The sequence below is a fragment of the Papaver somniferum genome, chromosome 7, assembly GCF_003573695.1.
Source record: "Papaver somniferum cultivar HN1 chromosome 7, ASM357369v1, whole genome shotgun sequence".
Taxonomy (NCBI): domain Eukaryota; kingdom Viridiplantae; phylum Streptophyta; class Magnoliopsida; order Ranunculales; family Papaveraceae; genus Papaver; species Papaver somniferum.
In genome coordinates, this window is record NC_039364.1 from 110,905,122 (window position 1) to 110,929,265 (window position 24,144).

The window sequence follows — 24,144 nt, forward strand, 5'->3', positions numbered from 1 at the left end:
GTCTCTGGTAGATTAATCAATGATAACACTATCATTTCTCATGAGATAATACACTCAATGAAGAAGAAAGAAGGACAAAGTGGCTGGTTGACTCTCAAGTTAGATATGTCAAAAGCTTTTGACAGACTTGAATGGCCTTTTATTATGAAGATTCTCAAGAGTTTTGGTTTCTCAGAAGATTGGTGTCAACTAATTCATCAGTGTATCAGTACCACAACCTTATCTGTACTTCTAAATGGATCTCCTTGCTCAGATTTCAATCCTTCAAGAGAAATTAGACAAGGAGATCCCCTTTCTCCTTACCTTTTTATCCTAGCTATGGAATGGTTTTCAAGGATTATGGTAGAAGCACATCAATCAAATAACATTCAATGGATCTCAGTAGTTAGAGGAGCTCCACCAATTAATCATTTGCTCTTTGCAGATGATTGCCTCATTTTTACTCATGCAAATTTAACCAGTGTGAATAATCTCTTACAAGTCTTGCAGGATTTTAGTTCACAATCTGGTCAAGTCATTAACTTTGACAAATCTTCCATCTACTACAGCAACAACATGGACCCTGGAATTTGTGACACTTTAAGCAACATTCTAGGTGTTCAACCTATGAATAAAAATGAGAAATATTTAGGCTCTCCCTTAATTATTGGCAGATCTAAAGTGAAAGCTTTTGAATATATTCAAGTGGCATTTGAAAGAAGATTAGGGAATTGGCAAGGCACAACTATGCACCAATCTGGCAGATCCACTATGGTTAAAGCTGTTCTTAATTCTATACCCATGTATCAGATGAATACTTTCAAAATGCCAAAAAAACTACTCAAGAAACTAGACTCTATACAAAGGAAATTCTTTTGGGGCTACAAAACAAACAAAGGCATAAATCTTATAGCTTGGAAAAACATGTGCCTATCTAAAGACTTGGGAGGATTAGATTTTAGGGATTTAGAAATGCTAAATCATTCTCTTCTTGCAAAATTAGCATGGAGAATATGTAACAATTGTGATCATCTTCTTAGAAAATTTCTGAAAGCAAAATATTACAAGCATGAGGATTTTCTGCATATTTATGGTGAAAGGAGCAATTCTTCTTGGGTCTGGAAAAGTATAGAATTGGGTTTATCAATAGTTCAGCAGCATTGTGTTATGGAAGTTAACAATGGCAGGTCTACTAGAATTTGGACAGATAAATGGGTATTAGGGTTAAATCAAACAGTTGAGCCTTTGCACCACTCTCATTATCAGTTTGTTTTTGTCAGTGAGCTTATTCTGACAAACTCCAATGATTGGGATATTCAACTGCTCAACATTTTATTCTCTCCTGAAAATGTAGCTAGAATCACTAAAATGCAGCTCTCTTTATCAGAGGAAGATACACTGAGATGGTCCCCTTCAAAAGATGGAAATTTTTCGGTTAAATCCACTTATAACAAACTTATGGAGAGAAGGGTTCAAAATCAAGTTGCAGTATGTACAGTTCCTAAGCCTGTTTGGAAAGCACCCTGGAAAATGAAACTGCCACACAAGGTTAAGCTTTTCATCTGGAAATGTCTCAAAAATTCTATTCCAACAAGGCAAAGATTATCTCAACTAGATTATCTGGAGGAATATCATTGCAGCATCTGTAATTATGAAGAAGAGTCCTTGTTTCATCTTCTTCTCACCTACAATCATTCTAAAGCTGTGTGGAGACTTCTTAATATCAACATAGATCAAATAGTCATCAACTGTCAAAATATCACGCAATGGATTACTTCCTGGTTTGTTGACATCAGAAACACAAATGCTGAAGAGAATGAATACTGGAAATCTTTACTCATGTTTGGCTGCTGGGTCATTTGGAAGGAGAGATGCGACTGCATTTTCCAGGAAAAAACTCTTAATCCCAACAATACTGCTGCCAGAATAAATCATTACATGTCTCAACTAAGTTTCAATTATCAGAGGGTGAACAGATTAGATGAAAATCCTACATCTAGCACAGGGATTCCTAACAGCAGTTCTGGGGATGTTAATGCTATTAAAGTATTTGTAGATGCTTCGTTTAATCACTTAACTAATGAATGTGGCACCGGTATGGTGATTTGTGATTGTACAGGTGCTGTCTCAGGTGTCAAAGAATCCTATGCAACTGGAGTAAGAGATTCAGAAATAGGGGAGTGCATGACTGTAATGGAAGCTTTAAGCTGGATCAAGGAGAAGGGTTTCCAGAAAGTTGACATTGTAGCTGATGCTGAAACTGTCGTGAAATCTGTCATTATGGAAGAACTATTTGTTAGCTGGGAAAATAGGAAAATTATTAGAACCATTAAGTCCATTTTATCTTCTTTTAACTACTGCACCATCGCTCATGTTAGAAGAGATGGTAATATTTTGGCTGATCTCATTTCTAAGAAAATTAGAAGGGATAAACAGTCGATGGAAGAGTATTATAACTCTGCTCTTTGTATTGAAACTTTTTTAGAAAGGCATTGAGCCTTCTCATTAAATAAAATCCCAGCTATCTAAAAAAATAAAAAAATGCTCAGTAGCTTAGACCAAATTTCCCGCTAAAGGTTTAAATTGGGATCGCTGATATCCCAATTAAAATCCTAGTTTTTCTTTTATTAAACTAAATAAACATCAATGGCAGTAGCAGTTCTTCCGATTCTTCAATTCGAAGATAAAATTATCGAAACAGTTGAACAAAATTCAGTAGTAGTTGTAATAGGAGAGACTGGTTCAGGTAAAAGTACCCAACTCTCTCAAATCCTACATCGAAGAGGGTACACAAATTCTGGAATTATTGCAGTTACTCAACCTCGCAGAGTCGCTGCTGTCTCCGTTGCCAGGTAAAAACCTAAATCTTCCAATTCCTAACCATAATTTTGCTACTCTATTTAATAATTTTAGTTAGTAATTTGAAATCTTAATTATTTGCTTTGATACAGACGAGTAGCCCAAGAACTGAATGTGCTGTTAGGCGAGGAAGTTGGGTACGCTATTCGATTTGAGGATAGAACAACGGAGAAGACTAAGATTAAGTAGTGTTTCTGCACACATTTGTAGATTTTCCATGAGTTGGATTTTTTTTTTGTCTCTAATTCTGAATCGTGAAATTTGTGCAGATATCTTACTGATGGAGTTTTACTCCGTGAAAGCCTTTCAGATCCAGAGCTAAAGCAATATTCAGTTATCATATTGGATGAGGCTCATGAAAGGAGTCTAAACACGTAAGTTTTGTTTGGTTTCTTGATATGTTTCATGCTTGAATTATTGTATATTTGTGATGTTCTTCGATTGGGTAGTAAATTGATCATCAGTTTGCCCACATCGATGCTAAAGGATCATTGCCCGAGTTGGTTCCACTAACTGTCACTTCAGTGATTCAAAAATCAACTTACTATTTATAAGTTGGTTAGTAATCCTTTTGCAGCAATGTAAAGACTGCAGAACTAGTGACCCTTTGACATCCTATTGCTCCAAATAAAATTTTGTATGCCTTGGGACCATGCTCAGTCGGACACTTCCATAACAAGCGAAATCATGAGAGTATGATTTTGGTTCTAACCATGATATGCTACTATATTGATTATTTGTCAGATGCATCTCCAGTTCAGTGAAATGATGTGGACTAATTTGAAGTGTCTATCGACAGTGACATTTTGTTGGGATTGGTGAAACGATTGATAAAGATGAGGTCATCTAATTTAAAGGTTCTGATCACTTCAGCAACTCTGGATGGTACCAAGGTATCGGAGTTCTTCTCCAATTGTCCTGTTTTGACTGTCCCTGGGAAGTTGTTCCCTGTGGAGATATTGTACAGCAGCGAGCGCCCTACAAGCTATCTTGATGCTTGCTTAAATAAGGCTCTGAGTATGTGTCTGAACTTTGATCCTTATTCGACAATAATTTCTCTTCCTCGGTGCAATTCTTAGTTACTGTTAATAAACTGTTTTCAGCCTGTTTTTTCCATGTTTCTTGATACTGCTCAGCAATTTGGTTTTACGTTTTTGCTTGATAATAAGTGTACCTATTATTGTCTATGGTTTTTAGAGTGTAGTGCATTGATTTGTGACAATGTAATAGTTTAGCCTGGATGTTTGCAATGTGAAGTGATGGGATTTTTGGCATGATTAATTACCATACAGGAAGGGGAAATAAATATGATTAGAATTATAATGAATTTTGGCGAGTATGATTAGTAGAAGTCTCGGGCCATGCTAAGAAATAGAAAATACTTATGTTTCAAACATCATTCTCTTCTCTGGAAGGCAAAGGGGATACATGTACATAGCAAGTTAATTTCTGACTCCATCAGTATCTGAAGATTGAGAACTTCCGGAAAACCTTTATAAAACCTAGTGTTTTGATATATACATACACCTGTCTTGTTGGAGTTGCTTGATACCTTGCATGAGGCCTATTGGTGTTAGTCTGTCCGTTGACGTCAACTCTATAATCTTCCTTATGTTTCTGCTACTTGTGGTAATAGTGGAGAAGGATTAAAGAACTGCATGAGTTTTCATTTTGTGACAGCATATCATTTACAGGTTGAAGTCTTAGAATCATTGTTGTATTGCTATGTTGAAGAGGCGTTGTCTCGATTTTTGGACTAGCTCTCTGTGGACTGACTGAACAAATTGGTCTTAATAGATATACACACCCGACAACCAGAAGGAGATGTGTTAATATTCATGACAGGGCAGGTAAGTCTGTAGCTTTCTGTACTTGCTATCAATGGACAACATAGAGTTGTACATCTTGTTTATTTCTAATTCATGTAGTTTGGCGGTAGTATTCATTCACTTATAAAATAAGGGTTAAATAAATAATATGAGAACTTATATTTTGATTAGGATGATATCGACAAATGCGTTAAAAAGTTGGAGGAGAGAGTTCAAAGTTTAGAAGAAGGATGCTGTATGGATGCTATAATTCTTCCACTTCATGGTTCTTTACCACCTGAAATGCAGGTAAATCTCAGTTCATATAATTTTACTTATTGTAGCTAATATTTTCAAAGTTCCCTGAGATAAATGTCTTCTAGGTTCATAAATTGTTTTTTGCAATGTGAATTCTTTTTCATTTTAATTGATATTTCTTGTTATATGCAATCCTACAGGTGCGTGTGTTCAGTCCGCCCCCACCAAACTGTAGGCGGTTCATTGTTGCCACAAACATTGCTGAGACTTCTTTAACAGTAGATGGTGTAGTGTAAGAAAACTTTCCTTTCTTGCATGAATAGCTCGTTTTGGTCTATTTCGTTACTCTCAGGTTGTAATATTAGATACGGCTTTGGAGGGGCCTACTCCCTAGTTAAGTTTGTACATTTACATAAGAGATGATTGCTTATCTGATATGCTTTTCCTGCAATATGGTTGTTATTTGTCAAACCCTTCATATGCTTCTATCATCTTCTTTATCTGGATATAGTGTTCCCTACAATATGGCTTCAAGAGCTGTTTTTTCATTTAAATTTTGCACCGACTTTATGGCGTACATTCTTACCCAATTCTAACTTTGTCTTAGGTACGTTATTGATTCTGGTTATCTAAAGCAAAGGCAATACAACCCATCAACGGGCATGTACTCTCTTGACATTGTCCAGATCAGCAAGTAAGTGATTTTATGCTCTTAACATGCATGCATAACCTTAATCTGCTAATATACATGTCCTTACGTTTGTAATTTTCATGCTTCATTATGGCCCTTGCTCTGACATGGTCTATGATTGTGGATGGTCTATTCTCTAGTGTGGTTGTACGTGACCACTTGGACTCCATCTTGGATAATTATGTTTACTGTTAGTCTCTTATTTGAGTTTCTGTCCTGTAAAACAAACGGCTCAGTTCTTACCTCTCTGAGACCTGATTCCTTGGTAGTATTAGCTTATTCTGACAAATGTTCATAACCAGCATCTCATTTCTTTGGAACTATGTCCATAATAATTGTTTCACGTTCTGGTGCAGAGTGCAAGCTAATCAGCGTGCAGGGAGAGCTGGAAGAACTTGTCCTGGAAAATGTTATCGGCTGTACCCCTCGGATATTTACCATGAGGATTTTGCCGAAGTCACGATCCCTGAGATACAACGTTCTTCTCTTGCTGGAAGTGTGCTTTATTTGAAATCACTCGACCTTCCTGATATCGATATCCTCAAATTTGATTTCCTCGATCCACCCTCACGTAAGAGAAACTTACTTATTACTTTCTGTTCAGTTCCTTAAGTCCACTTCTCTATATCTCGTGTGATTCCTCTGTTTTGGACATGTAAGCTAGTTTCACTATTTTTCCCAGCTCGATGTTATTTTTCTCACTTTCATCATCTTATACTTATACTGGATTTAGCATTCTGATACTTCATTAACCTGCTGCTGCAGGTGATTCTTTAGAAGACGCTCTGAAACAATTATATCTTATCAATGCAATTGATGAAAGTGGAACTATTACACAAATTGGAAGGACAATGTCTGGTAATATATATTTATTTATTTTTCAATTTTTATTATTTTAATTGTACATATTAGTATTTTATCGAGTCTCGGCATTAGGGACAATGTAATATTTATAAAGCTGCTATTTGTTAATAAATTCCATTTCTTACACAGAGTTGCCACTAGAACCTTCACTTTCGAGAACCCTGATCGAGGCAAATGAGTATGGTTCCTTGTCCCAGGCCTTGACTGTGGTAGCCATGCTATCAGCAGAAACGACATTACTTCCCACTCAGAGGTTGGTTATTTTTGTCAGTATGCTTATCTCAATTTTCTCATTGGAACATTTTCAATGATTAATGGCTGAAATTGCTTCTGCGGAGTTGTACTCGCTAAACTAATTTACAGTGGCCCATATGAATGAGGCCCGACAGTTTGGATATGTGATTAAGTCACATATTCTGGCTAGTTCTCATTTAGGCTGCTGTCACTCACCCATATTTTTCATATGCTTTCCCCCACCCTTTTTGAATCGAGTAATGTTTGAAGTCTAGGGAGTTACTGCCACCAGATATTGCATTTTCACATTTATATTCAATTATGTGCCAGCCTGAGTGTAGAAGGGATTAATTCATAGTTTTTTGGTGTTTTTATCTAAAGAAAGGAAGTATGTGTCGGGAAACCGAGGTTACGTTCATCTCGAACCAGCATGTTTTCATAGAAGTCAATTCCATGAAACATCCTACTTTAGATAACTTAGCTCGAATCCGTCTCTTACATCTTTAGATTAGCATGATCGAATAATACTAGCACGAATATATAATTAATACGATAATAGACAATCACACACGACACAAAGATTACGTGGTTCACCTTTGTAGGCTACATCCACGGCCAAAACCACCCGAGAATCTTCATTATCATAACAAGTTATTACATCGAACATAATCAACTAGTTATATAACCCACTAGCGCTAAACGTTAGAAACAACAAGACATATTACGAAGAGTTTACCTCTTCCTTTATTCTTCTTCTTCCATAAACCTCCACCACCATGGTTGCTTCGACTTTAGACAAGAATATGAAGAACATCATGAATTCTAGCTTCTCCCATATGAACCCTAGAAACCCTAGATTTCTCCCATACCCGCTCTTTCTACAAGTCACTCATCTCACATGAATTTTGCCCCATCACCAACCATTATAGTTGTGACCCAATCACTCTCATAAAGAGAGGATTCTACTAGAGAATTAACCTAGAGAATGATTTTCTACTCACAATATAAGTCCTCTTATATAGTAGAAAAATCCTTGCTCCCCAAGTCTTAGAACTCCTAAAAATATACTCGCACCTTAATTAGGAAATTCTAAACTAGGAAACCACATAACTTGGGAAACACCCAAGTTATGTTCCGGTAAGTTCCGGAATCTTCACGGAACAAAACCCCAACAGTATGTGTCCCTGGATTCTGCAAGACTTAAATTATAAGTAACAGACTCTGTTCAGTTAGAAACCGCCGGTTCTCAAAACTGATAATACAGTTTCTGTCAGATTCAAATATCCGACAATATCATATTTAAGAAAGATTGTCGGTTACAAAACGACTGTTAAGAAAGAAAAATTGTCCGGTTATGCATAAAACTAGTGGCTCAAGCGTCCTAACACCCTTCATAAGTCTGATGGTTTGACCTGTGTATAAAACAACCTCTAGTGGTTAAGTATCATGTTAAATGTGATTACTCTGTCTACAGAAACATTGATTCCGACACCTCAAAACCAAAAGCCAATGACATCCTTTTTTCATGAGAAGCTAGTGGATACATAAAAATAATAACACCCAAGCAACTAATCGCAGGACATACAGATTGATTACTGGTCAGGTGGATCAAGATTAATAAAGGAACGACTCACAACACTAGTGACTAGACTACAATAATGGGGTCCCAGGAATTGTGCTACTTAGGTTATTATAAAATATGATCCTCACTTGAAATGATATGGACCATCTGCACCTGTTCCCAAGTCTCTAATTCGCTATGATTGTAAGCAGAAAGCGTAAATAAGAGCAGCTGAAAACAGATGAAAATTTAATGCAGGTGTGTTTAAACCGATGGATTGGTGGAATCTACCGCTATAGGTTGTTACTATTTTTGATCTGTGGCTTCATTCAGTTTTAGCTTTTAGGGTATCACCAGAACCAAACTAAGAACGTTGGATTAATGGTTTTGAACTGAAACAGTTCTGTCTGATCCGGTTTCCCAGTTTGGTTTCTGTACAGCCATATAAGTAACCATTAGGATCCATATTGTCTTTCTGCTACTGGCTATAATTCCATGATGTTTATTCATCTACTGTTCGTGGTACCAGTGAGCATATTCTTTGTACTACTTCTGCTCTTTTCATAGTTCTTATGCTTCTATTCTTTGACCATTGTCTGCATCTTTCTAAGAATTTAACACCATGAATCGTACTTGCAGTAAGAGTATTGACAAGAAGAGGAAACAGGCTCCTTCAGATTTACCAGACGGTTCTGGATGGGGTGATCACATTCAGTTGCTCCAAGTGTACGAGGACTGGGATCGAGCCAACTATGATCCACGTTGGTGCACAGATAATGCATTGCAGGTAATAATTGGTGATATGTTTTTAAGTGCTGATTGACTGTTATTTGCTCGTGGAGGAGTTGGTCAAAATATTTTCTTCGGCTTATTTGTTGTAGGTACGAGGGATGATGTTCACCAAGGATGTCAGGAAACAATTGTCTCAAATACTGCAGAAAATATCAAAAGGTTAGGATTTGATATCTCTAAACAGATGCGATCCACCGTTCTCATATTCTTTAGTTTGTTGGTCTTGCAACCTGTCTTACTATAGTTTATCACTTCCCCTGATTAAAAAATAGACTCGAATAACTTAAAGCCCTGATATGATTCACAAAAATAACTTATTCAGCATTTCAGAGCCTACAATATTCTTAATCTGTAGTAGTTTGTGTCAACTCACATACAAACATAGGTATATATAGTGTGTTTACATTTCCAAAAAACACTCCAAAAAGGGTATTTAACTTCACCATTTGATATTTTCTGAGTCTTCTGAGTCAAAGTGAAAGCCTTTTTTATTTTTAAAAAGTCAATAAATTATACTCGTAACTTACAAGAGTTTATTATTACTGACACCTGCGGTTGTTTCATTATCTCCTTATCATCTTTGTGTACTAGATAAAAATCTATAACACAGTTTGCTTTTGGAATATCAGGACCACTGGATGTGCAAACAAATCGAAGACGACGAGAAAGCCGACAAGATTATAAAAACTTAAGGAGGGCTTTATGTGTAGGTTATGCAAGCCAGTTGGCCGAGCGAATGATTCACCATAATGGTTATAGAACCCTTGGTTTTAAACCACAGCTTGTTCAGGTATTTATGACTACTGCCTCGATCTTAAAATGAGTATCATATAGATGTTTAGGCTATTCGGTTGTAGAGAAATCTTTTGAGGCAGCTATCGATTCGAATAAAAATAACTAATCCTGTACTCCATTTCAGGTACACCCATCTTCGGTTTTGAAGGCAGATGAGGATGGGAAGCTACCCAACTATGTGGTGTACCATGAACTTATTACTACCTCTCGTCCTTTCATGCGCAATGTTTGTGCAGTGGAGATGTCGTGGGTCATGCCGATCTTACAAAAACTTGAGAAAATAGATGTAAACAAGCTCAGGTAAGTGGAATCAGTTATGTGGAATATTCAAATTCTTCGACGCTGAAGTCCAAAAACACGAGTCTTTCTCATTTTTTTGCATATGTTTGAAGTTCAATTAACAATATCGACTCTTTTCTGTTTACAGTGGTGGATTTGCTACTCCTGAAGAATCTTTGCAGGAACAAGTCTCAGATCTTCCAAAGAAAGAAGCTGATATTGTCGATCCACTTGACCGCAACAACCAAATTCTAGCTGCCCGAGAACGTTTTCTTGCTCGAAAGTTGAAGAAGTAACTTTATTGACCTGGCTTAGTTCTTCTGGAGTTCCTTCAAGAGAGGGTTTCTAGTCTTTTACTAGTGTCTTCACTGAGATGAGACATTATCGAATTTTCCCCAAGAGTTGTATGATTGTTAGAACCAAAAAAGATGTAATACCTTTCCATCTGTACCATATAGCAAGATTATCTTCTTCTTTTTTTCTGCATACTTTTGTACATAACTACATTTAGAAGATGGGAAATAAACAAGATATCTACTGAGTCTTACCTCCAGCACTTGAAGCTCCTCGTAATTCATAAAAGCTAGAGACTAATGTCAGTTTGACACTACAACCAACGCTTCCAATATGGGCACCCACTAAAAAGGTTCTAGGCAACCCCTGAATGATCAAAGCGCCAAATATCCATGCTCTGGGTTGCACAGATTCCGGTACGTATCGAAGAATCCGATTCGGCATCTCCGGAAATGGCCGATACAGATACGTATGGATACCACATACATAAATATTAGCAAATGCAATCTTATAGGACTCAATAATGTATTAGAGCACACAAATTCAATCTAATCTCAAAAACACTCATTGTACACCTATATATCACAACATCTAGTCTCACGTTGCTAGCAAACTTGAAATTTTCTCTCTCAACCCTCATTATGAGGGAAGTAAACTCCATCATTTTCTTTTCAAGTGTTTCTCCTCTCTTGACATGTACAGAGCACGTGAAAGCAAGAGAGACCTTAAAAAAACTGAAGAAAAAACCTTTACAAAAACTAATAAATTTTTGATAAGCCTTTTGTGAAGTATCGAGGGTATCATATCCGATACGGGTATCGGAGAATCGGATTCGTATACGTAGATGATTCTCAAGTATCGGCGCAACCCAGTGTTTTCATAACCCTGCGGCCTTCACTGTTTCTGCTCTCTTCAACTTCCGCTTTGAATTATCCTCCAACAAAATGAAATGAGATGAAATTGCTTATCAGAAGAGTATTCTTCAATTATCACCATCTTCCCGTGCTTCTAACATCACTCAACTTTATCAGAAGTTATCGGGGTTCAACAACAGCCCAATTTGAGAATTTTGTAAAGTCTGGAGAGATTAAAAATCCTGAAATTGCAAAGCTGTACTTTCAAAAAATGATTACATTGAACCCATTACCATCAACAATTACTTTTGATCATCTACTAACTTCAATATCCAAGCTTACATGTTATTCCGCTATTTTTCCGTTGTATAAAATCATGAAAATGGTCGGAATCCAACCTAGTATCTACACAATGAACATTGGGATCAACTGTTGTTGTAAATTAAGTCAAGTTGATTACGGGTTCTGTTTGTTTGGTGAAATTTTGAAGAGGGGTTATGATCCTGATATAGTTACTTACAATACTTTGATCAAGGGTCTCTGCGTACAGGAACAGATAGGTTCTGCCATTGATGTGTTTGAGAAAATGACTGAGACGGATGTTCGAGCTGATGCTGTTACATATAATACTCTTATATGTGGGTTTTGTAGCATTGGTGAGGTCAGTGTTGGTTTAAAGTTGCTGAGAATGATGGTAAATTGGCACTGCAGGCCCGATGTGATCACTTATACTTCTTTGATTCATGGATTTTGCAGTTTTGCTCAGGTAGATGAAGCAATCAAACTCTTTGATGAGATGTTTAGACGAGGAATTTCAGCTAATATTATCACTTACAATTCTTTAATTCATGGTTTATGCAAGTATGGGCGGTGGGAGGAAGGGAGGAGATACTTTTATCAACTGATGGACCGAGGGATCTCACCGAACGTAGTAACGTTCAGTGTTTTACTAGATTCCTTCTGGAAAGAAGGTAAAATGAAAGAGGCTTGTTATGTCTTTGGAATGATGAGCGAGTTAGGCAATGACCCTACTGTGGTAACTTATACTTCCATGATAAATGGCTACTGCAAGAATTTCAGGTTGTATGAAGCTGTTCAACTCTTCAACGATATGCAACACAAAGGTATCCAGCCCAACCAAGTTACTTACAATATACTAATAGATGGACTATGCCGGAATGGAGAGGTTGGAACTGCAATAAACTTGTTTAATGAGATAAAATCTAGTGGACAATCCTTAGACCTAATAACATATGGTGCACTGTTAAATGGGCTTTTAAAAAACCAAGTAGTTGACAGAGCAATTGAAATATTTCATTCCATGGAGGATAATGGCTTCGAAGCTAACATTTGTATCTACAAGATACTCATTGATGGGTTGTGCAAGGCTGGGAAACTGGTATATGCAGGGCAAATATTTTGCGAACTTTGTGATAAAAGATTGGTTCCGGACATTATAACATATACTACAATGATAAATGGCCTATGCAAGAAAGGGATGTCACTTGAGGCTGAGAAAATTATCATCGAAATGGAAAAGAATGGTTGCTTACCTGACACTTTCATGTATAACACCATTCTTCAAGGTTTTATTTTTGAACAAGATGTCAATAAGGCAATGCATTTTCTTCACGAGATGCGTGAAAGAAAACTTGTTCCGGACATTGCTGTGATTTCATTGTTAAATAATACTCTTGCGCTGGATCAACTTGATAACTATAATTATTCTCCGAAACAAGTTAATGATTGAGGTATGCATAAATGTTTAATTCTCTGGTCATCCTTGATTTAATTAATTTACAAGCCCATTGATAGCGAGTCTATAGGTTTTCTTGATGTTCTTCTTCTTTGATTTCCGGAGGTTAGGCTTCGTTTCTCCTCCGTTTCGTTTTCCATTTCTTTTATTAATAAATTCTCCAACATGAAGTATATGTGATAAGGTCCAAAGTTTTAACCTCTCTTCTATATAGAGAAAATGTAGTTGCTTTGTGATTTGTCTCTGGTTCCATTTTAGCAGGAAAAAAAACCCTGCTCAGTACAGTGAGCGTTAATACGTACTCTGACTCTCTGTTCATTTTTAGCAGAGTACCTGCTTCAGCTACTTTGCATGGTACTAAGGCATTGGAGTTCTTCTCCATTTGAGGTGTTCTCACTGTCCCTAAGAAGATTTCACTGTCAAAATATTGTACAGCAGAAAGCATCCTACAAGTTATCTCGAGTCTTGCTTGAAAATAGCTCTCGGTATGGTCTGAATTATGATGTTTATTTCACAATTTTTTCTTTCCCTTCAAGCATTTTTATGCCACTGCTGGTGAGTTATTGTCAACCATTTCTATCTTGGTAGTTGCTTCAGTTCTTATGGTTGTTCAACAATTTTAATAATATCGTACACATTTCTTAGATGATAAATGCACCTACAATTTGTGGCGATCCATGTTTGATTGTCCTGCTCTGGTTTGCAGAATGTGAGAGTTTGACCTGGACCATACAAGAAGTTACTAACACTATAATTCAATAGAATTTTCTGAGTCTGATTAGTAAGATTCCAGGATACCATGCTAAAGTAGTCAGCACTTGTTCTAAACATCATTTTCCATTCTGAAATTTACGAGGATCCCAGCGAATTCTGCATATAGGAAGTTGATTTCTGACTTCATAGTATCAAAAGATTCAGATATCCGAAGAACCTTCGCGGAACCTAGTTTATTTGCACATATAAATGTATAACTAACTTCCATTGTGGCTAGTCTGTCTGTCTGTCTATATCAGCGCTATATACTTTGCTGATTCTTTTTTGCTAATGGAAGCAGTAGTACTGCATGCATTTTCATCTTATGACAGCATGTCGTTTACAGCTATTAATTTAATGTTTTGTTGACAAAGTGCTGCCTCGATTTTTGACCTAGTTCTCATTTCTGTGCAATGACTGAACCAATTTGTCTTACTTAATAGCACCTCCCAACCAGAAGGAGATGACTTTCTGCGATTGCTGGTTTTAGTATTTTATTCATGTACCAATTACGGTTGAGGATGAAAGAGAAAATATTTGTGATATATAGGATGATATGGATAAATGGGTACAAAAGTTGGGGGAGTGAGTTCAAAATCTGGAAGAAGGATTCTGTATGGATGCTATTACCTTCCTCTCTGTGGGTTCTTTTGTCACCACAAATACAGTTCATTTTATATGTTCTCATCTAGTGTTTTCATAGTTCTCCCTGAGATAATTAGTCTGTTCATGGATCTTCTCTTTGGAGCATCCTCTTCATCTTCAATTTACAATGTTCATGTTTTCTGCAATCCTACAGGTGTGTATGTGTTCAGTCCACCCCACCAAATTGCAAGCCTTGTTGCAACAAACATGGGCGCAAGCAGTAGATGGTGTAGAGTAAGACACTTGCAAATCTTTATGATTTTGTTATACTTGTTTCATTCTACCCATCATACATGTGTTTGTTATACCTACCAAGGTACTTTGTTTCCTGTGCAATAGGGTTTTTCATATTTCTGCTCGCCTGTTGTTCTGTAAATTATGTAATAGGATTTCTGTTTCTTATATCATATTGACTTCATGCATTATGCATATGTTCTTACCGGATTATATACTTTTTTCTTAGGAACGTCATCTGGTTATGTAAGCAAAGGCAATATAACCATCAAAGGTGTTTTCCGTTGACATTGTTTAATTCAGCAAGTAAGCAATTTCAATCTCTTGACTCTTAAGCCTTAACATGCATGCGGATTCTAAAGCTGCTAAATTAATCCATCCTTTTGTTTGTAATTATTGAGTCTCAATGCCTTCATGTGGTTTCCATGACCAGTTGAACTCCTTGATATCATTCGATCAAACTGAGCTTCTTACTTCTTGAGATTCTTATTTTCCTTGAAAGTATCAGCTTTTTTCTGAACCACGTGCGTATTTGTATATCTCATGTCTTTGGTACTATGCTCCACTGTTAACTGTTATGTGTCCTCATGCAGATTGGGGTGGAGTAATTCATCATGAATTACAAAGATTGTTATGTGTACTTGTAATTCAAGATGAATTACAAAGATTGGTCAAGGAATACAGGACTTTTGTTCCTCCATTCACCAATGGCATTTTGCAGAATTACAAGGAGGACAGTATAGTCGCTAAGAAAAACTTCGGAACGTTTCTAACTGCGTTTTATCCCTACTTGTTTGATAACTAACATTTCCATTTTGGGCACCCCATTATTTAGGCTTTTAGAATACTGATGCCTATATTATTAGCCTAACCGTAAGCTGCCAGACAAATTTGCCCACCTATACCTCTCATGTAAATTACAGTTTATAGTAATCTGATTTTATTGCTGGTGTAATCCCTTCTTCTTCCTTTTACGGAAAATTTTATTAATTAATTTACATGGATAAAATCAAAAATAATATGTGATTTGATATTATCAAAACTAAAGGGAGCAGGGGTTATCAATGCGCGCCTCTGTTGCAACGGCAGCAATTAACTAATTAGTGGTTGTAGAAATTAACATTTAATCCCAAATCAGTTGGGCTTTAGACTCTCTAGTCCTCCCTATCAAGCCTAGATAGATAGTCCAAATTTATCAATTTTTTTTTTTTGAGCAAAGAAGAAGGAGATTTATTGAAAACAAACAAAGTACAAGAGAGGCAAAGACCTTACACGGACAAACAGACGGACTAACTCTTGCTCTCAGATTCTAGAATTCTAGCTATGATGTTAGGGGGTTGTCCAAGCCAGGTTTGAAATCTAATGCTAGTTCTAGCTAGTTTTGCCAGCTTATTAGTTGCAACCTTACAAGATCTTTTTTGGAAAGTAACTTGACAAGACTCAAGACTCTGAAGGATTTTTTGGCAATTTTTTGGCAGTCAGAGATGATGTTCTGATCTTCCCATTTAAAACCTTCTACACTACTACTGTTACAACACTGAATTACAGACCTATTATCTCTTTCAATGATCACTCTTTTTAGCTCCATGTCTTTCACCCATTGAAGAGCTTTAAGCAGAGCTAAGGATTCAACCTGATTCACATCTCTGGATCTTGCTGAGAAGGCCATTGCTGCCACGAATTTTCCTGCACAGTCACGGATGATTAAAGCAAACCCAACATTAGTGTTTTGACAAGTGAAAGAAGCATCTATGTTTAGTTTAAGCCAATCTAATGGGGTTTTTCCAGGTTTCATTATGCTTCATGCTCTTTTGGCCTTGATTTTCTTTATCATGTCTAATGCAGTTTATGTTTATGTTGTTCATGTAAGAAAGGATCTTATGCACAATTCTGCTAGGGTGATATGATTTTCCTTCAAACACTTTTTCACATCTGGCCTTCCAGATGCCCCATAAAGTGCAGGCAGCAATATTTGCCACATGCTTATTTTGGGCTTCTAAAGAATTTTCATTAGCAAACCAGGAGGTGATCCATTCTTTGACAGAGTCGTGATCTCTTTTAGATTGATGAAGAGCTGTGGAGATGCCAAACCAAATGATGTCAGTGTAATGAAATTTGCTCAGAAGATGGGTAGTTGTTTCTTCTTCTTGATTGCAGAAAGAGCACAGACTAGAAACATCACTCTTGTATTTGCTGACTCTTGTATTCACATGCAATATCTCTTGACAACATTTCCATAGAAACTGTTGAACTTTGTGAGGAACTTCCATATGCCATAATTTCAGCCATTGAGTTTCTTGAAGAGTGTTGTTATTCTGCTAGGAGCCTTGAGGTTTTGTCAGATTCATGTATAAAGAGTTTGTTGTGAATCTTCCACACCTTGTTAGAGACCATCTTATCTTGTCTTTGCCAGAATTTGGGAGTCTTATGTTTAAGATCTGCTGAACTTGATTATTGTTAAAGTGGGCTTTGAGTTTATTAACATTCCAGCTTTTTGAATCTTCATTGATGAACTCAGAAACCTTTATGTGACAAATACCTTGTTGTTAAGTAGCAATGATGCTTCTTTCCTATGTTTTTGGGTACCATCTGTGCTTGAAGGCTTCTATATCCTTGCCATCATGATGTAATGTTCTCTAATAATTTGAAGACCTGTATGAATGTTTTGCCAAACCCATGAACTTCTTTTCTTTGCAGTATTATCAAGAAGTAAGTCTTTGCCTTTAAAGTATCTTGCTTCTAATACCTTGTACCACATGGCATGTTTTTCATGAAGAAGCCTCCATGCTAGTTTAGCTAAGAAAGTGAGATTCACAGCTTTAAGATCTTTCAGCCCAAGACCCCCATATCTTTTTGGTTTGTTAACTCTCTTCCAAGCTATGTTGTTTCCTCCCTTTTCATTCTTCTTACTCCAAAAATATTTCCTTTGAATTCTTTCCATTCTAGTTATAGTTTTCCCTGGAACTTCAAAAATACCCATTTGGTAATTGGCTTTTGTACTCAAAGTAGCTTGTATTTGGGTAGTTCTGCCTGCCTGGGAAGTAAGTTTACCATGCCAAGTCTGCAACATTCCTTCCATCTTGTTGACAACACCATCAAAGAACTTTTCTCTGCTTCTTGAGATTTGAAGAAGAGTTCCTAAGTATTTCTCTGTTTCATTCATTTTCTTCATTTGAAGAACATTGATAATATCTTCACAACTGTCTTTATTAAGCTTCTTGTTAAAAAAGACACTTGATTTTTCCAAATTCACCATTTGCCTTGAGGATGAAGTAAACTCGTGGATGAGATCTTTAAGATTGTTCACTGATTCTTTGGTAGCTTTTGTGAAGAGAATGCAGTCATCTGCAAAAAGTAAATGTGATATAGCTGGTCCTGACTTTGCTGGGATGATTGGTTCTATGATTTTCTTTTCTGCTGCATTTGTGAGAAGTCTGCTGAAGCCTTCCATGCATAGTATGAACAAGTATGGAGAAATAGAGTCCCCCTGCCTTAATCCTCTTGATGGAGAGAAGAATTCCATTGGAGATCCATTGATGAGCAGAGAAATCTTTGCAGTACTAATGTAATGATTTATTAGCTGACACCATTTTTGTGAGAAACCCAACTGAGTCATGATTTTAAGTAAGAAATCCCATTCCATTCTGTCAAAGGCTTTGGCCATGTCCAGCTTAACCCCAACTACTCCTTGAGAATCTTTTGTTGTTTTCATGAACTGCATCATTTCATGAGCTATAATTACATTGTCTTGAATATTTCTACCAGGAACATAAGCTGCTTGCAATGGGGAGATGATCTTGTGAAGTATAGGTTTCAATCTGGTTGCTAGAATTTTTGTTATAAGTTTGTATGTGATATTACACAAACTTATTGGTCTTAGATCAAAGGGTTTGGAGACTATTTCTTTTTTTGGAATTAAGACTTGAAAATTTTCATTTATTTCTCTAGGAAAATGACCATGATTAAAGAAGTCTTGAACCATGCTTGTTATCTCATTTTTCACAATGCTCCATGTGTTTTGATAGAAGCCAGCTTGATAACCATCTGATCCTGGTGCTTCCCATGATTGAATGCTGAAGATTGCCTCTTGTATCTCTGCCTCAGTTGGTATTTTGTTTAAGATTTGGTTTTGTTCTTCTGTAATGCAGGGATGAATCAACTGAAATATTTCTGGATCTAGTGTATGATTGGAAGTAGTATATGTGTTGCTGAAAATTTTTGTAAGAAGTGTCTGAATCTCCTCTTTAGATGAAACCCAACTACCTTGCTCATTTTGAATGGTATCAATATGATTTCTTATTCTCCTGAAGTTTGCTTTGGAGTGGAAGTATCTATTGTTTTTGTCTTCTTTCTTTATTATGTTTTCTCTTGCCTGCTGATATTGTATTGCTGCCTTCTTGTCATACCAAGTATTCAGTTCTGCTTCTAAGACCTTAATCTTGTGTGTGTCCTGAATGTTGTGGTTTTTCTCTTGCTGAAGCTTCCTTTGTGTTTCTTTTATTCTTGTATTCACATGACCAAAAACTTGATGATTCCAACTGCCCAAAGCTTTTGTTGTTGCTTTTAACTTTTCTATAATCATCAAATCTTTGTTTTCTGCAGAATTCCAGGTATTTTCTATGACGTTCTTGCAAGAGGTATCAGAGAACCAAGCTTGATAAAATCTTTTAATTGTTGGTTTCTGATTTGGAATCACTTCAGTTTGTAGAAGTATTGGAGCATGATCAGACCCATGTGGAAGAAGATTATTTATAACTGAGTTTGGGTGGAAGAAGAACCAATTGTTATTGGCCAGGGCTCTATCTATTCTAGTTTTCAAATTTTGCTGAGCTTTTCTTTGATTAGACCAAGTGAATGGTGATCCAGTGAAGGGTATATCTCTTTGACCATGAAGATCTATTGTGTCATGAACAATTTTGTAAGAGGGTGAAGGTTTTGTACTGAAACTTTGTTTTTCTGAAGTGTGAAGTGTGATGTTTAGGTCTCCCAGAATGACCCATGGGGAGTTTAAGGTTCTTCCCAGCTGTTGTAGATACTTCCATTGTACTTCTCTTTCTTCTTTTTGATGAGAGCCATAGAGACAAGATAACATCCAACTTCTATTTTGTAAATTTGAGCACACAGTTAAATGCATCATATTACTAGATATTAACTCCCACACCATCTTTCCATAAAAGTGCTAGGCCTACAACCCTTCCTATGGTGTCCTTACATTTTATGTGAGGATACCCTAAATGGGCTAAAAAGGATTTAACTTTTTCAGGTTTGTTTTTTGTTTCAGACAGAAAAATGATGTCTGGATTGAAATTATAGATGCAATCATGTAGATGTTGTCTTGTTCTTTTGTTTCCTATCCCTTGCACATTCCAAGCTAATATCTTCATTTTATGATTATTTTTTTTTGCTACTCCAATTTATGATGCAATTCAAAGTAGGTATGCTATATGAAGTAAAACCAAATAAAAGAAGTTGAAGTTTAAAGTTTGATGCAAAAAGTTGATTTGTTAAATGGAAATATACCTGATCATTCTGCCATTGTTGGTTTCCCTGATTCTGATTGACATAGTTGTCCCAGTCTCCATGTTCATTATTATACATTTGATTATAATAGTCTTCATAATCCTCCACATTGTTGTTGTTATCATACTGCATCTGAGAGTCATGATTTTCATCTTGTTGTGCATAGCTAGCCTGAGATGAGCTTCCACATTCTCTATATCTCTTGCTTCTCCTAGCTGTTGAGCTTTCTGGAGCATTGGAAGATCCTTGAGAATAAATTGTGGAGAGCAGATGACCATCTTCTGGGATAACAAAAGTCCTCTTATGACTGTTCTTCTTTTTGTTCTTCTTCTTAGGAGATATGTGAATAGCTTCTCCAACAACAAAGTCTGGGTTGTTCTCCCTTGGATAAATGACCTGTTAGAGCATAGCTCGGTAAACCTCGCATGCGTTGCTATATCAAGCATGTTTGTCAATGTTAGTGATCAAAACTATAAAGTCTTGATTTCTAGCCTATTAGCTAAGTCTCGGACTAGGATAGGAAAAGTGTAGTTGAGCTCAAGGACTTCATGGCGATTCAACGACAACGACGAAGATCTACACAAGGAACCGTGGAACTTCAACAACATAAAGGTATGTGAAGACTTGAACTTATCTATCACTCAAAAGTCTATCTATTCTATCTCCTACTTCTTATGAGACAAAAGTCGTATGCTATATAGACTAGATCAAACACATTTGATATTTCGAGCTGAGTATTCAATGCTTATCTTTTTCTCGAAATTCATGTGTTGGTAAAGCTTTTCGCTTTGATCAGGTTTATCTTCATCTTTCAATTACTAAGTTGAGAATTGCTCTGACGTGAAGACAATCTGTGAATAACGGTTGGGATATCGCCCTTTGAGAATGTCTCAATGATTGGAATGAGAGTTAGATTACATAACCATGTATTCCTTGATACCAAGTTCTTTGAACTTTGTTGAGCAAGAGAAATCAGTAGGATTGTGGAGTTGGCTTGCCAAGTCCGCGAACCCAGTCCGCAGACTCAGTCCGCGAACTGTCGGAAGTTCTCGACCGAGAATTTCTGCTGGGATTTCCTAAACTCGTTTGTGTGACCAAGTCCGCGAACTCAGTCCGCGAACCCAGTCCGCGAACTGGCGGAAGTTCTCGACCCGAGAATTTCTGCTGAGATTTGAAAAACTCAAACCGATGTTTAAGTCCGCGAACTTGTTTGTATACTTAAGAGGTTATGATCTAAAGATGTGCTCTGAACATAAACATTAAATTACTAAGGAATGCTTAATGCGAACCGTGGCTATAATGTTCATTGAGCCGATAGAATCGAAATCATCTTGAGTTCAATTGTGTCTTGTGTAGTTACATAAGATCTCATAGCAATTGAATGACTCTCTAACTAGTTTTTTTGAAGCCAAGTGAACTAGTTATGATGAATGAGGAACCAGGTCAATATGAGAAGCTCATATGGTTTGCCTTTTGGTGACTGTATTGAACCAACGTACACGTACACGTTTGAGCTTGTGTTTCACACACCTAGTTCAAGTTTACCATATGTGTTTGACAAGCTTTGTTTTTCGATCTAACGGTTGAGAAATATTAGCTTGAATCTAAATCAGGTCTCATCTAACGTTGAATAGAGTTTGCTTAATATCTAAGCAAAAACCCTGATTTGAAAGGCTATATAAAGGAGACATCTATCTAGAACAAAACTTAATCCCCACACACCTTTCTTGTGTGTTACTGGTGCTCTCGCTAGAGTCGATCTCCATTAACCCTTGAGTTTCTTCTCTAAATTCGAGTTAACGACTTAAAGACTTCATTGGGATTGTGAAGCCAGACCGATACTACTTTTATCGTAGTTGTGTGATCTGATCTTACTTTTCTATCGTACGAGTACAATCGATTGATTGGCTTGAGAACGTTTGAGTTCTCCGATAGGTAAGATAAAGAAGTCACGAACGTTCTTCGTCTCACCGTTCGTGATTCCTAGACATTCTTCTTGTGTATTCAGGAATTGAGTATTGAGAGGTGATTGATTTATCTAGGCTGTTCTTCGGGAATATAAGACCGGATTAATCAATTGGTTCATGTGCTACCTTGATCATATCAAAAAAACGGAACAAAACTAGGATTTATCTGAATGAGACAAATTTATCCTTTGATAGACTTTTCTGTGTGATACCGATTTGTTTATTATCAAAGCCTGCGATTTTGGGTCGCAACAACTCTTTGTGGGTGAGATCATCAAAGGGAATCAAGTGCGTAGTATTCTGCTGGGATCAGAGGCGTAGGGGTGCAACTGTACCTTGTATCAGTGGGAGACTGATAGGGGTTCAACCATTGTCCAGTACGAAGTTAATTGGTATTAGGCTAGTGTCTGTAGCGGCTTAATACAGTGTGTATCTAATCTGGACTAGGTCCGAGGTTTTTCTGCTTTTGCGGTTTCCTCGTTAACAAAATCTCTGGTGTCTGTGTTATTTCTTTTCCATATTATATTTGTTTATATAATTGAAATAATACAGGTTGTGCGTTAAGATCATCAATTGGAAATCCAACCTTTGGTTGTTGATTGATATTGATTGATCCTTGGACATTGGTCTTTGGTACCGTCCAAGTTATCTCTCTTTGATAAAGACTCGCTATTGATTTTAGCTTGAGTAAAAATCAAATCGAGAGATTGAGATAATAACTCTTTGAGATACTTATTATCTAGATTGAGTCTGACTGTCTAGTTGATTCTCTAGTAGGTGTTTCGGAGTTGTGTCCATACAGATTGTTAATCGAAATATTGGGTGGTGTTGTTAGACCCCCGCCTTTTCAATTGGTATCAGAGCAGGCAAACACGTTTAAAGACCTCAAAATTTTGTGTTTGTAGCGATCTGATTATGGACGAGTCTATTTCTGATAACGTACCAGTTCAGAAACTACCAGATGATTCTAAAAGCTTGGATTCACCTGAGAGAACTGTCACATCTAAGTCAATATCCAAACATTCTCTTGATGTAAAAACTGTTGATTGGGAAACTCTCCTAGAAGAACAGTTATATGAACTTTCTGATGAAGGTGATTCAGATATTGATAGAGATGTTGATGAGGAAGTCTCAGAGTATGTTAAGTTGATATGGCACAAGCGGAAGCGATAAAAGAGAAGGAGAATCCACTCCTTAAGGTGATAATAGAAACTCCAATCCAGGAGCAAAACTCTAATCCAAGAGTTAAAAGAAGATAACAATGGTGTTTAACCAAACAACTTAACAGTTTCATTAATCAGATAATAATAGCGAGCCGCAGCTGTTTTACAAAGATGATGAAATATGCTATTTATAGCCTCAAACATAAAACCTAGAAATCTAGAACATTCCTAACTATCCTAACAGAATATATTATTCTCATTAAAACAATATTAATCAGATAAAACATCTTAAATAAAATACTTAAATTAAGATATATCCAAGATATCAACAAATCTTGGAAGCAGTTATGCAACTCCAAATACGTCCCGTATCAGGCTCCCCTACCGCGAAGAAACTCGTCTCGAGTTTACAACGAATGAGGCAAGTCAGATACCAAGCACTTGACTGTCCCTGCATTGGTGCTTCAGTGGCGTAGCTTGCTGTCGAATTATGCATGGGCATAACAAAACGACTGAAAATAAACAGATGATGAGCGTCACTCCATTTTTGTGTATGGCGACTAAATTGTTGCTTTTGTTGAAACCCAGAAAAGGAGATTTGAGATCCGTGAATATAACCACGAGGGCATCCATAAAATATAAATCGCACTTCACAACATTTGGCAAAAGGACCTTCATATTGACAGGGAACAAATAGAGCAACATCCCTTTGTAGCACCGTATTAACAGCAGGGTCCTTCTGTTCATCTAAATGGTGTGACAAACACCCTTTGTCTACTGTCTCAAACTCACTAGTTCCCATGTTTGTTGCGTCTTCCTTACGCTTAGGACGTGGTAT

The 24,144-nt window shown here is 36.8% G+C and overlaps 2 protein-coding genes across 8 annotated transcripts; both read left to right on the forward strand.

Annotated features, from left to right (window-relative positions):
• Nucleotides 1–2,402: 2,402 nt before the first annotated feature.
• On the forward strand, nucleotides 2,403–10,673 carry LOC113298122 (probable pre-mRNA-splicing factor ATP-dependent RNA helicase DEAH4). Its single transcript, XM_026546796.1, has 16 exons — nucleotides 2,403–2,831; nucleotides 2,931–3,023; nucleotides 3,108–3,212; nucleotides 3,638–3,855; nucleotides 4,636–4,688; nucleotides 4,839–4,955; nucleotides 5,105–5,196; nucleotides 5,512–5,598; nucleotides 5,952–6,166; nucleotides 6,361–6,453; nucleotides 6,589–6,712; nucleotides 8,894–9,041; nucleotides 9,136–9,205; nucleotides 9,676–9,836; nucleotides 9,966–10,141; nucleotides 10,269–10,673. Exons 1-16 carry the CDS (start codon nucleotides 2,626–2,628, stop codon nucleotides 10,414–10,416), a joined length of 2,106 nt encoding a protein of 701 aa, XP_026402581.1. The 5' UTR covers nucleotides 2,403–2,625; the 3' UTR covers nucleotides 10,417–10,673.
• Nucleotides 10,674–11,132: 459 nt separating this feature from the next.
• LOC113298123 lies at nucleotides 11,133–15,611 on the forward strand. 7 transcript variants are annotated; one of them, XR_003334011.1, is made up of 6 exons: nucleotides 11,133–13,019; nucleotides 13,353–13,509; nucleotides 14,328–14,417; nucleotides 14,577–14,656; nucleotides 14,886–14,962; nucleotides 15,250–15,611. XR_003334011.1 is itself a non-coding variant. In XM_026546798.1 (6 exons), exons 2-6 carry the CDS (start codon nucleotides 13,376–13,378, stop codon nucleotides 15,459–15,461), a joined length of 567 nt encoding a protein of 188 aa, XP_026402583.1. In that variant the 5' UTR covers nucleotides 11,133–13,019; nucleotides 13,350–13,375; the 3' UTR covers nucleotides 15,462–15,611. The 7 variants fall into 7 exon arrangements, 1 of the variants encoding a protein (XP_026402583.1); XR_003334014.1 differs by lacking the exon at nucleotides 14,328–14,417 and having other exon boundaries at nucleotides 11,133–12,239; nucleotides 12,349–13,019; XR_003334013.1 differs by lacking the exon at nucleotides 14,328–14,417 and having other exon boundaries at nucleotides 11,133–11,929; nucleotides 12,025–13,019.
• The last annotated feature ends 8,533 nt before the right edge of the window (nucleotides 15,612–24,144 follow it).